The 13,387-nt window shown below is 28.6% G+C and overlaps 1 protein-coding gene across 4 annotated transcripts in view; it reads right to left on the reverse strand.

Annotated features, from left to right (window-relative positions):
• Positions 1-13,387, reverse strand: part of LOC135127240 (rootletin) — a 92,695-nt gene that overhangs the window by 54,003 nt on the left and 25,305 nt on the right. The window contains exon 1 of one of the 4 annotated variants that reach the window (XM_064053657.1): positions 8,992-9,288. The exons of 2 other annotated variants lie outside the window; for them this stretch is intronic. In XM_064053657.1, the coding sequence (XP_063909727.1) occupies positions 8,992-9,252 (261 nt within the window). In that variant the 5' untranslated portion in view covers positions 9,253-9,288. Of the gene's footprint in view, positions 1-8,754; positions 8,814-8,991; positions 9,289-13,387 lie in introns of those variants that run through there. One more of the 4 variants, XM_064053660.1, reaches the window with a different exon arrangement.

A 13,387-nucleotide genomic window follows, 5' to 3' on the forward strand; every position in this document is an offset into this window, starting at 1 on the left:
ACAAGCTTATTGTGATTTTGATCGTGTCTAATGTGTGTTTTTATTTATTTGTATGTGATATGGAGGTTTCGGTCCACGAGATAATAGCATTTTGATTTAACTAATAACTTGAAATAACACATGATTTTATCATTGTGTTACTTTTTTGTTGTTTGAAGCGTTTGATAGAGTGTGACTTAATTTAACATCATGTAAATGATTCAAATTCTTGATAGAGTATGGCGTAATTTGGCATTTAAACTAATCTTAAACATGGATCCATTTTGAAAGACAAGACTTTGAAATTTTCATCAGTCAAATTAATACCCCTTCGGCTCTCGAAAAACGGGAGGCTTTTTTCTTACGAGTTCAGTAGTTTGTTTCAAGTCTAGTTAGTCTCTGGTAGGTTTAATAACATTTTTACGGCTTGAGTTCGAACATTTATTCTCTTGAGCGCAGCGTTTCTGAGACAAGCTTATTGTGATTTTGATCGTGTCTAATGTGTGTTTTTGTTTATTTGTATGTGATATGGAGGTTTCGGTCCACGAGATAATAGCATTTTGATTTAACTAATAACTTGAAATAACAGATGATTTTATCATTGTGTCACTTTTTGCTGTTCGAGGCGTTTGATAGAGTGTGACTTAATTTAACATCATGTGAATGATTCAAATTCTTGATGGAGTATGGCGTAACTTGGCATTTAAACTAATCTTAAACATGGATCCATTTTGAAAGACAGGACTTTGAAATTTTCATCAGTCAAATCAATACCCCGTCGACTCTCGAAAAACGGGAGGCTTTTTTCTTACGAATTCAGTAGTTTGTTTCAAGTCAAATTAGTTTCTTGTAGGTTTAATAACATTTTTGCGGCTTGAATTCGAACATTTATTCTCTAGAGAGCAGCGTTTCTGAGGCGTATTGAATGTGTTTTTGTTTGTTTGTATGTGACATGGGAATTTCGGTCCACGAGATAATCGCATTTTTATTCAACTAAGAACGTGAAATAACACATGATTTAACATTGTGTAACTTTTTTGTTGTTTGAAGCTGTTGATAGAGTGTGGCGTAATTTAACATCATGTAAATCCTTTATTTATTGAAATTCTTGATAGAGATTGGTTTAGTAGACTAATTTGCGAATACCGGGTAAAGAATATAATATGCGGCAGCTTTTTTTAGGCATGGAAATTTGAAGTGTGATTGGATATCATTGTAATAGATGGGAGAGGGTTTTTCAGTTGTTATGATCTGTGTAACAAAACTGCCAGCAGACGATAAAATATTAACACAGTTGATAACGCTGTAATGTTCACAAAACATTTCTATTTTGAATAGACATTTTTTGACTCCAAAGGTCGCATATGCAATATTTTTTAAAATAAAACCATCTGTAAATAAAATGTTTATGCGGAGAAACACGAGCTTTCGCCATTTCTACTAACGTCAACAGCTCGGAAAATAAACTATCGATCGAATTTTAATCTAAACACAATGTTTAAACATTTACTCATCCTAGATACACACGAAAATTGTAAATTGACGACAATTTAATAATTACATTTTCCGTGTCACTTGTGTTACTTTGTAACAGCAAATATTCGACAACAGGAAATTTATTTTTAGCCTGAAATGTGTCACACTAACGCATACATGCATAATAAGTCTATAAATATTTAATCCCTTTTCGATTTTTTTTACACAAAAACTATTGATAAAAATTGCTTAATATAGAACACAGAAATCACGTCAAAAAATAGTGTTTTTGACACCTCATCAACTCCAATTTGATAAATCGATTACGATAACACTTTCACCTATCCCGATTCTAATCAAGATTTTATCACTCCCAAAACTAGGTTACGTGTGTCCCACAGACCTAATTTTTCCCCGATTTTGCCACGTAATTTCCAACATTTCCATGCGCCGATCATTGACTGCACCGAGGAAGAGATAATATTTTTTACGACGTGACTACAAACCCGTGCTACTGGACTTTGGTCGTCTGGATGTTTCATTTATAGATCTGGGGTCCACCAAGGATTTCCGTCCACCAACTTGGACTTTTGTTTCTCATTAAGTAAATATCGTAAACACACAGTTCTCTTGAAACCGTGATACCGAAAAACGCTAGACTTTGGCACTTTTGGGAGATTACGATCGTTGTGAAAGTGCAAAATCAAAATAAGCGGAACTGTTAATTGGTGATTTATCAAAAGTGAACCAAAAAAATTGCCTTCATGCTCTAGTAAAAGGCGGCCACAACAAACGTAACCAGACGAGAAGTAAATATTTATTGGATGTTATTTAGCCGAATAATTAGTTCGATATCGTGACCTGCCTTGGAAATAGGAAAATTTTGATAATGCATTGGCTACGTGAGACATGATGCGTTTATTATCCGTATTTGAGTCAAAAATGGGTAAATATCATTTGTCTTGTACAAATGGGTCGGTGTGAAGGGGGATTCTATCACGTTTCGGGTCCGTGCTCTGTGGAATTTTTCAATAGAAATTAATTGGAAAAGGAATATAAAAATATCAATCTTGATACATATAAAGTAATTAAAAAAAATATTTACCTGTCGCTTTCTTCACCCATAAGCAAAATCCCGAATGTCCAACTACTCATGCATAATTTATTTTTGTATTAAGAATTTTGATTAAGTTTTCAATAAAACATACAAGATTTCGTAGTAGCGACGAAATTAAATATAATATATCTTAAAATACAACAAATCACGCCGACTCTTCGTGTGATTGAATTAATTATTCCGCATCTGGTAGGAAAAACAAATTTAACGATAAATCTGTAGTAAAAATTCCAAATTATAAATTATTCTACGTTTATACTTACAGTTCACACAAATGTTATGGCTAATCGACTGAATTTTATAACCTTCGGTATTAACAAAATGCGGGTATTTTATTTTTTCTGGGTACGATCGATCATATTACCGCATAATAATGCTCATTATTTTAAAAAGGCGGGTGAATCATTCAAACTACTTCTACTGGTACCTTCACCTACAGCAGAAATAGATAATTTTCCATTCTTGATAATATATATGTATAAAATATGCTAATGAAATTGGCTATTTCTGGAAAATAAAAAAATATATATAAAGTTATGTACAGAGAACTTTCCCCGTTTATCAAACATTACCACGTCAGTTCGTACTTTTCGATAAAAAACACTGTTAAAAAAATTTTTAAATGATAATAATTTTTTGGTTTAACTTTAATGGTGAACTGTTTCTGAAAAAAATGGTCCAAAGTTATTTAGACAGAACTTTCGTTATCTCTGTTCAACAAAGTACAATACGAGTACTTTATAAATTTTAAATATCATTTATCATGGAAATTTTAAGGTGACGATATTTCTAAAATATCTATAAAATTTGACAACACTCTGTCCAGTAGTTTTGGAGATTATCTGTTTAATAAAGACGACAAACAGACAAACGAAAACGAGGAACAAATTCTTTCTTATTCTATGGGCCATGAAACGTCGAGAGAACATAAAAGTAGCCGTCCGCCGGATGGGCCTTATTACAATACTTCCTAGCTTTGGCTCGTGAAGCAAAAATGAAAACAGACAAATTGGTTAATTTTCTGACATCTTAACTCGTTACAAAAATTAAAAACATGTAAGTGACATCATCAATTTTTTTGGCGGGGATTTGTCACGGAATTAAAATTTTTTAAGGTTTTGTAATCATTAAATTAATGTCAGAGCATTTTTTTCAGTTATTCTTAAATTTTTTAAATAAACACTTTTGATATACATGGTGTCCCAATGTCTGGTGATATTTCATTCTCTATAAGTTGTTGAAAAAATTCTTTAACGCAGTCCAACAGAAGTTATCTCCGGTTACAATTTAAAATTATTTTCAAATATACAGGGTGTTTCATTTGAAAGTTACATACACCATATTTACAAAGAAAGCTTACCAGACGAGTTCGAAAATCGTATAAAATACGAGGTGTCTCATTTGATTTGATCACCCTGTATTATATGTGCAAAAATTGCAAACCTCAGTCTTTATAAATGATTTAAATTATGTCAAAATTATTTGAAGTGTTAATTAAAAAAGACTCTTATCTTTTACTTCCCCGATCTCAACTGCGAAAATTTTTTCATTCGACATGTTTTAAGTTTCTTGTTGTCGAAATGAGTCTACACATATTAAGAAAAAATATTATATTATAATAGCATACATGGGATGAATAGCTAATTTCATGCTTCCTCGACGTTTTATGGCCATTAGAGTACGAAAAAACAGGTCTCCCGTTTTCGCCTGTCTGTCTTGTCTGTATGTCATCTGTGTCGATATTAATTAGCCAGATAATCTTCGAAACTACCGAACCGATTGTTGTCAAATTTTATATGTGTTATGAATATCATGTAGATGGTAAAACGATAACCAAACTTTGTCCATTCATCGTCATCGTCTATACTAAACGTTATTTAAATTTTATAAAATAAGATACGCCTACACGTGCAGTTTATGAATCCGTAGTAACTTTTAGAAAAAAAAAAGAAATCAAAAAGTAACGTGAGATTTAAAAATTGAAAAATTGAAAATACGAAAAATCGAAAATTCAAAAGTAGAAAGATTGAAAATTCGTGTAGCGAAAATCGAAAACTCAAGAAATCAAAAAATCGAAAAACTGAAAAATGAAAAAATTAAAAATTGAAAAGCAAAAAAAAAATTAAAATTGGAATATCGAAAAGTTGAAAAGTAAAAAAATGGAAAGTCTAAGAATAATTGAAGAATGGAAAAACTGAAAGGTTGAAAATTCGGAAAAACCAAAAATCGAAATTTGAAAATTTTAAAGAATTAAAAAATTGAAAAATCTGGAAATCGAAAATGCTAATGGCGAAAATTCCATGAATCAGATATCAAAAAATCGAAAATTCGAAAATCTAAAAATCGAAAAAAGAAAAATCAGAAATTCGAAAATCGACATTTCGAAAAATCGAAAATTCAAAAGTTGAAAAACTGATAAATTGAAAAATGGGGAAATCGAAATTAAAAAAAACATAAAAACTCGAATATCGAAAATTTGGAATTTCCAAAAATTCGGAAAGTCGAAAAATTGAAAAATCGACAAAATGATAATCGAAAAGTAAAAAAAATCGAAAAATCCAAGAACTTGAACAGAACAATTGAAAATTGGAGGAATCAAAAAGCAAAAACAAAATAAACTTCTAAAAACTGAAGAATATAAAAATTGAAAACTAAAGAAATCAAAAAATCGAAAAATAAAAAAAAATGAAAATTGGAATACTGAAAAACTGAAAAGTAAAAAAAATGGAAAGTCTAAAATTTAAGAAAGGAAAGACTGAAAAATTCGAAAAAATCAAAATCGAAATTTGAAAATTTGAAAGAATTAAAAAAATTTAAAAATCTGAACAGCGAAAATTCCATGGATCAGATATCAAAAAATCGAAAATTCGAAAATCTAAAAATCGAAAAAAGAAAAATCAGAAATTCAAAAATCGACATTTCGAAAAATCGAAAATCTCAGTATCAATCAAACTATAGAAAAAATGAAATATCGAAGAGGGAAAAATCTAAAATTCTAAAATAGAAAAACTGATAAATTGAAAAATGGAGAAATCGAAATTAAAAAAAAATAAAAACTCGAATATCGAAAATTTGGAACGTCGACAATTCGGAAAGTCGAAAAATTGAAAAGTCGACAAAATGATAATCGAAAAGTAAAAAAAATCGAAAAATCTAAGAACTTAAATAGAAAAATTGAAAATTGGAGGAATCAAAAAGCAAAAACAAAATAAAAAACTGAAGAATATAAAAATTGAAAAATCAAACATTCGAAAAATCAAAACTCGATTGAAAATTCGAGTATCGAAAATTGAAAACTAAAGAAATCAAAAAATCGAAAAATAAAACAAAATGAAAATTGGAATACTGAAAAATTGAAAAGTAAAAAAAATGGAAAGTCTAAAATTTAAGAAAGGAAAGACTGAAAAATTCGAAAAAATCAAAATCGAAATTTGAAAATTTGAAAGAATTAAAAAAATTTAAAAATCTGACTAGCGAAAATTCCATGAATCAAATATCAAAAAATCGAGAATTCGATGAATCTAAGATTCGAACATAGGAAAATACCGAAAATCCGAAAATGTAAAAATCGAAGAAAGAAAATTCAAAAATCGACATTATTTGGAAAAATCGAAAAATCCACGTATCAAAATATAGAAAAAATGATGGAAAAATCTAAAATTCTAAAATAGAAAAATTGATAAATTGAAAAATCGGGAAATTAAAAAAAATTAAAATTCGAATAAAATTTGGGGTTTCGAAAAATCGGAAATACAAAAAATGAAAATTCGAAAAATCGGAAAGTCGAAAAATTGAAAAATCGACAAATTGATAATAATCGGAAAGTTAAAAAATTGAGGAATTCTAGAACTTGAACAGAAAAATTTGAAATTCGGGGAATCAAAAATCGAAAAAGGAAGATTGAAAATTGGACCATCGAAAATCGAAAACTCGAGAAAACAGAAAATCGAAAAATGAAACGGAAAAATTGAAAAATTCAAGTCTAAATACCGAAGAATGAAAAAAACTGAAAAATCGAAAATTGATAAAACAAAAATCGAAGAATCGAAAAATCGAAACTGAAAAAAACCGAAAATTGAAAATATCCAAGAATTAAAAAATTGAAAAATCCAGTAATCGAAAAGGAAACAAATTGAAAATTGAATATCGGAAGATTGAAAATTCAACGAATTAAATATTCGAAACAACGAAAATCGAAAAACCGAATAATCAAAACATTGAAAATGGAAAAAACAAAAATTCAAAAAAATTCAAAGTCGAAAAATTGAAAATCGAAAGATAAAAAAATGAAAAATCCAAAAACTTGAATGGAAAAATTGAAAATTCGAGGAATCAAAAAGCAAAAAAAAAAATGTAAATTCAAAAAACTGAAGAATATAAAAATTGAAAAATCGCAAATTCGACAAAACAAATCGAAAAAGAAAGATTGAAAATTCAAGCGTCAAAAACGAAAATTCGAGAATACAAAAAATCGAAAAATGCAAAAACTGAAAAATCGAAAATTCAAAAAATCAAAAATCGAAGAATCGAAAATTCGAAAATGTAAAAAAACGAAAATTGGAAATATTGAAGATTTATAGAAATTGAAAAATCGAGCAATCGAAAAAGAAACAAAGTGAAAATTGAATATCGAAAAATTGAAAATTCAATGAATTAAGTATTCGAAAAAACGTAAATCGAAAAATCGGAAAACCGAAAAATCTAAAAATCGAAAAACTAAGTAATCAAACATTCAAATTACATAGGGCACTCCATTTAAAAAATACAATTTTGGTGAACAATGTTTAAATGAAACACCTTGTATATTTGAAAACAACTGCCAATCGCAGCTCTCAATTATTTACATCACGCTGTATGGAAAAATATGTTCAATAGTTCATAACAAACGCGTGATCTTCCCCAACAACATCAACCCTGTATATATTTGTGTAGAACCACTACAATTTAAATTAAAACTAACGAGATATCATTAAACTACGACTAAGAAGCATGGTAAACTGCATATGACAAGTATATTTTTTCATAAAAAATTGTGATCGCGTCATCAATTTCTGGGAGGCGATAGGTTAACAAATTCCAGTTTTCGTTTTGGCACATGGACGACGATTTCAAAGTTAGTCTAAAATTTTAAAGCAATCAGTTTCGTAGTTTTGTAAACTGTTGTCAAATTTCAAGTGTGTGTTAGGAACATCCTCCAGATGGTAAATCCTTAACCACACTTTGTCTAATCATTCCACCAACAATTTGATGGCGTCACCTCAAAATTTTGCATTGTAAATGCTATTTAAATTTTATAAAATAATATATTCCTGTATTTGTGGGCCCTTTTTTTCCTCTCGTACACTACGACTATTATTACCTATATTTTTTAGCTTATAGGGGTTACTATAAAATAATTAAAATATCGCAAACTTAACTATCAGGTGCTAAAACTAAACCATTAAAAAAACTTCAACAATTAAATTTTTCCTAAGCTGTGAGATTTATAAAATAAAAAAGATGATACACTAGTTTAACTTTAAGGGTCATATATGATTTAAATGATGAGTTCACCTTAAACATGATTAATCTTAACTGTTTAATATTACTTGCGCTTTTTTAATTATTTGTTAGGTTAAACAAAAACAAAAGTTAATGATTAATCAATCTCCAAATATAGATTTAACCTACCGTAGTTCACTGATAAACTAACTCATTTTTATGAACATATCCAACGAATGATTACTTTAATAGTCCAAATAACCATCATTTAGCCACTAAATTTAGCACAGTTGCTTGGATAATTGTTACCTTACAATGTTGCTTATCGAATGGTTATTTTTAAATCCAGTGAAGGAAGCACTGCTTTATAAATAAATGTGCACTGAAAATGTAGTTGTAATAACAATTGTATGTGCAACTCGTCCGGTAAAACTTTTCATGCCTTGTGAAATAACTTGATTTTCGTAGCAAAATACAGTCCAAATTTTCCATAGGAACTATTGTACACCTACCGAGTAGGTCAAAAATGCCAAATTATTTCACAGAATAGTTACCATCAGCAACAGCAAGGATGTCAACAACAAAATAAAATAAAAATAACAATAATTATTTATTTTTCTAAACAGCAACAAAAACATAATAAAAATAAGTGTACATCTACAAGCAACATAATTGGCCTCGTGCAAACATAAATTGTTCACCTTGTAGAAACCGCCAACGTCAACCCGCCTAATTGCCCACTAAAGCTACTACATAATTTTATTATCAAAAACAAAACAAACACATCACACTCACTAAACGGAACAATCAATTAAACTGAATGCGCTTCAGCACGAAAATTACACAACGAAATCGAAATTTCCAAATTCAGAAACTACAACAAATCATTTTTTGTGTCCACTACTACAAGGTGCTGGCCGGAGAGATCTTCCACTTACTCTTGGCATTTCCCTCTCTGTAGTGTCCTCAGCAGGAGGCGGTGGTCGCGGAGGCGGCGGAGACGCGTCACGTTTGTACGTTCGCGACGTTATGAGATCGTCAAAATACAGTTCCGATTCGGAAGAAGGCACGTAAATCGGTGCGCGAGAACCTACCGGGAGGCATCGAAACATCCCCTCTTCGTCAAAAAGGGAAAAAATGAGCCGGTCCACTGATGGGTTAATTTGGAAGGGGGCGTGGGGTGACAACTGTAGATGCATGGCACGAAATATAAAAAGTCCGTTAAAACGCTGAAACTTGTCAAAAAAAATATATGGGAGCTTTCAGTGTCAGGTGCATTTTTTATCCTCTTGGTTAACTTTTTTTTAATTAACGAGCGGTAGCGAAGGGAAATATTGTAGCACGGTTGTGTCGTTTTACGTTTTCTTGGCGTTTCACAATCGCAAAATACGAAAATGTGGGTTTACGCAATGTTTACTACTTATCGAACTACTCTTGCTTGGAACTTTGATACATTTCGTATCAAATCAAATACCACTTCCAAGTATCATATACAAAAATGCAGATTTTGATTATGTGTTTCTAAAGCTACTGTAAATTAAATTCAACGACGGTGGCATCACCTGAAAACCCATCAGTATTTCTTATAAAATAGTTTCTTTTCTTTCATTTCCATCTGGCGTGCTCTGAATTTATTTGTCTAAATTTATTTATGTATTTTTCTTGCACTTTTTATGTTCTTTATTGCAGTGTGGAGTTTGGTTATGAAATAAATTCAATAATTTACTAATAATATTAAAATAATAATAATAATAAAAAAGATGAGCCTAAGTTTTTTAAAACATTCATTATGAAAAATTTTAAAAATCTAACGAATTCTATTAAACTCATTTATGATTAAAATTTGTTATCATTTGTACATATTTTTACATTACATTTTGTCGTCAATTTTTTCATATTTTTTAATGGGACACACTATATCTCTATAATATTTATTTGCTTGTCTCTAAGCAAATTTTTTTGACTCCAGGTTCATTGGGTTTATCTTAACAATAATTCCTAAAAAAAAATATTAGGATAAACCTCAATAGATTTAGGTTAAAAAAAGAACTATGTAGAGATAAGCTCAAAAGTGTTATCAAATACAGTATGTCCCACTTGAAAAAATGAGAAAACAAATTTGTACATTTAAAGACCCTTCAAGTTGAGAGTTCTAAATGAGCACTTTTTTATATACAAGTGCAAATATGTTGATCACAAACTTTTGTATTTTATATCATTTTTCTCCTTTTTTTAGTAAGGAATTAATTTAATTAATTTAAATCCTTATAAAAATATATAGGGTGATATGTTAAAAAAAAAATTGTTATTTCAACATGTACTTATTTTGAAGTAAATCCTAATAAATCTTGTTGTTTCGAAAAATTATAAAATTTTATTTTCCGATTTTTGTTTTGTGATAACCTCTGTAAAGTAAAAACCGGTAGCGTAAACAGTAACTCAGAAAAATAGAAAATCGCAAAATAGAAAAACCGAACAGAGAAAAATCAAAAATCGAAAAAAATCGAAAAATCTTCCCTGAGTGAAAAATCAAATATTGAAAAATCGAAAAGTAAAAAGACTGAAAAATCGAAAAACCAAAGAACGAAAAAAAAACACAAAATCGAAACTTCAAAAAATTAAAAATCGAACAATCGAAAATTTGAAAAATCGAAAAATTGAAAAACTGAAAAATCCGAATATTAAAAAATCGAAAATGCCATGAATCAAATAGGAAACAAAAATTCGAACAAACGGAAAACCGAAAATTCGAAGATCTGAAAACGGAAAAACCGAAAAGAGAAAAATAAAAAAAAAAGAAAAATCGGAACATCGAGTAATTGAAAGTTCGAAAATCAAAAAAATAGAAAAACCTCCGGAAAGTGAAAAATTCAAAAATTGAAAAATCGAAAAGTAAAAAGGTTAAAACCCTAATATCGTCAAATCGAAAATTCGAAAAATCGAAAACTCGAGAAATCAATAAAGTAAAGAATCTGAAAAATCGAAAAATTAAAGAATGGAAAAATTGAACTAAAGAATGGAAAAATTGAAAATCGAAAAAGAAAAAAATTGAAAATTCGAAAAATCGAAAAGTAGAAAGAGATTGAAAACTGGAGTATCGAAAATCTAAAACTCGAAGAATAAAGAAATCAAAAATTAGAAAAGTTGAAAAATCGAAAAACTGAAAAATGAAAACATTGAAAATCGAAACTGCAAAAAATTAAAAATCAAAACTTTAACCAATCGAAAATTTGAAAAATCGAAAAAGTGAAAAATCGGAACATCGAAAAAGAAACAATTTCAAAATCCGGATATCGAAAAATCGAAAATTCGATAAATCAAATAGATATTTAAGAACAAAAATCTGAAAGAACGGAAAACCGAAAATTCGAAAATCTAAAAATGGAAAAATTGAAAAGAGAAAAATCAAAAAATAGAAAAATCGTAACATCGAATAATTGAAAGTTCGAAAATGGAAAAATAGAAAAATCTTCCGAAAAGTGAAAAATTCAAAAATTGAAAAATCGAAGAACAAAAAGGTTAAAAAATTCTAATATCGACAAATCGAAAATTCGAAAAATCGAAGAACTGAAAAATTGAAAAATCGGAACATCGAAAAGGAAACAAATTGAAAATCCGGATATCGAAAAATCGAAAATTCGATAAATCAAACAGATATTTAAGAAAACAAAAATCCGAAAAAACAGATAACCGAAAATTCGAAATCTAAAAATGGAAAAATTGAAAAGAGAAAAATCAAAAAATAGAAAAATCGTAACATCGAATAATTGAAATTTCGAAAATCGAAAAACAGAAAAATCTTTCGGAAATTGAAAAATTCAAAAATTGAAAAATCAAAAAGGTAAAAAACTCTAATATCGGCAAATCAAAAATTCGAAAAATCAACAACTCGAGAAATTAGTAAAGTAAAGAACTTGAAAAATCGAAAAATTGGAGAATGGAAAAATTGAAAATCGAAAAGTCAAAAATTGAAAATTCGAATATCGTAAAAACTAAAACAAATTGAAAAAGTCTGAAAACTGAAAAATGTAAAAATTAAAAATTGAAAATTCGAAAAACCAAAAAACGAAAAATCGAAAAGTAGAAAGAGATTGAAAACTGGAAAATCTAGAACTCGAGGAACAAAAAAATCGAAAATTAAGAAAGTTGAAAAATCGAAAAACTGAAAGAAAAAATTGACAATCGAAAAAACGAAAATTTTAAAAATCGAAGAATTGGAACAATAAAAGGAAACAAATTAAAAATTCGAATATCGAAAATCGAAAATTCAATGAATCAAGTATTTGAAAAATCGGAAAACCGAAAAATTAACAATTCGAAAATCGAGAATTCGAAAAATTCAAGAATCGAAATATAGAAAAACCGAAATATCGAAAGTCGAAAAGTCTAAAATTTTAAAATCTAAAAATCGAAAAATGGAAAAATTGAGAAATGTAGAAATCGAAATTAAAAAATAGAAAATTCGAATATCGAAAAGTCAAAAATTCGAGATATGTATCCACAAATCGAAAAATTGAAAATCGACAAATCCAAAAAATTAAAAACCGAAAATTTGAAAAATCGAAGAATTGAAAAAAGAAAAATCGAGAAATCGGAAAGGAAACAAATTGAAAATGTGGATATCGAAAAATCGAAAATTCAATGAATCAAATATTCGCAAAATTGAAAAGTAGAAAGACTGAAAATTAGAGTATCGAAATTCGAAAACTCGAGGAATCAAAACATCGAAAATTAAAAAAGTTGAAAAATTGAAAAAGTGAAAAATGAAAAAATTGAAAATCAAAAAATCCAACAATCGAAATACAGAAAAAACGAAATATCGAAAGTCGAAAAATCGAAAATCTAAAAATCGAAAAATGGAAAAATAGAAAATTAAAAAACTAGAAAAACCGGGAAATCGAAAAGGAAACAAATTGAAAATTAATCAAAAACCAAAATCCGAAAAATTGGAAAACCGAAAATTCGGAATCTAAAAATCTAAAAACCGAAAAATCAAAAATTTGAAAACCAATATTTCGGAAAATCGAAATATCGAAAGTCGAAGATTTTAAAATTCTAAAATCGAAAAATCAAAATGCCAAAAAATAGAAAAATTGAAAAAACGAAATTAAGAAAACCGAAAAATCGAAAATTGAACTTTCGAAAACTTAGAAAATTCGATGGATCAAATATTCGAAAAATCAAAGTCGAAAAATTAAAAAATCGAGAAATTAAAAAAGCAAAAATTAAAAAAAATCAAAAATTCGAATTCAAAAAATAAACAAATCGAAAGACCGAAAATCGTAAATTCGAAAAATCCACAAGAAAAACTCTAGAAATCAAAAATCGAGTGAT

This window comes from Zophobas morio, unplaced genomic scaffold (assembly GCF_036711695.1).
Source record: "Zophobas morio isolate AGI-343-1 ecotype UQ-CSIRO unplaced genomic scaffold, CSIRO_AGI_Zmor_V1 ptg000011l, whole genome shotgun sequence".
Classification (NCBI taxonomy): domain Eukaryota; kingdom Metazoa; phylum Arthropoda; class Insecta; order Coleoptera; family Tenebrionidae; genus Zophobas; species Zophobas morio.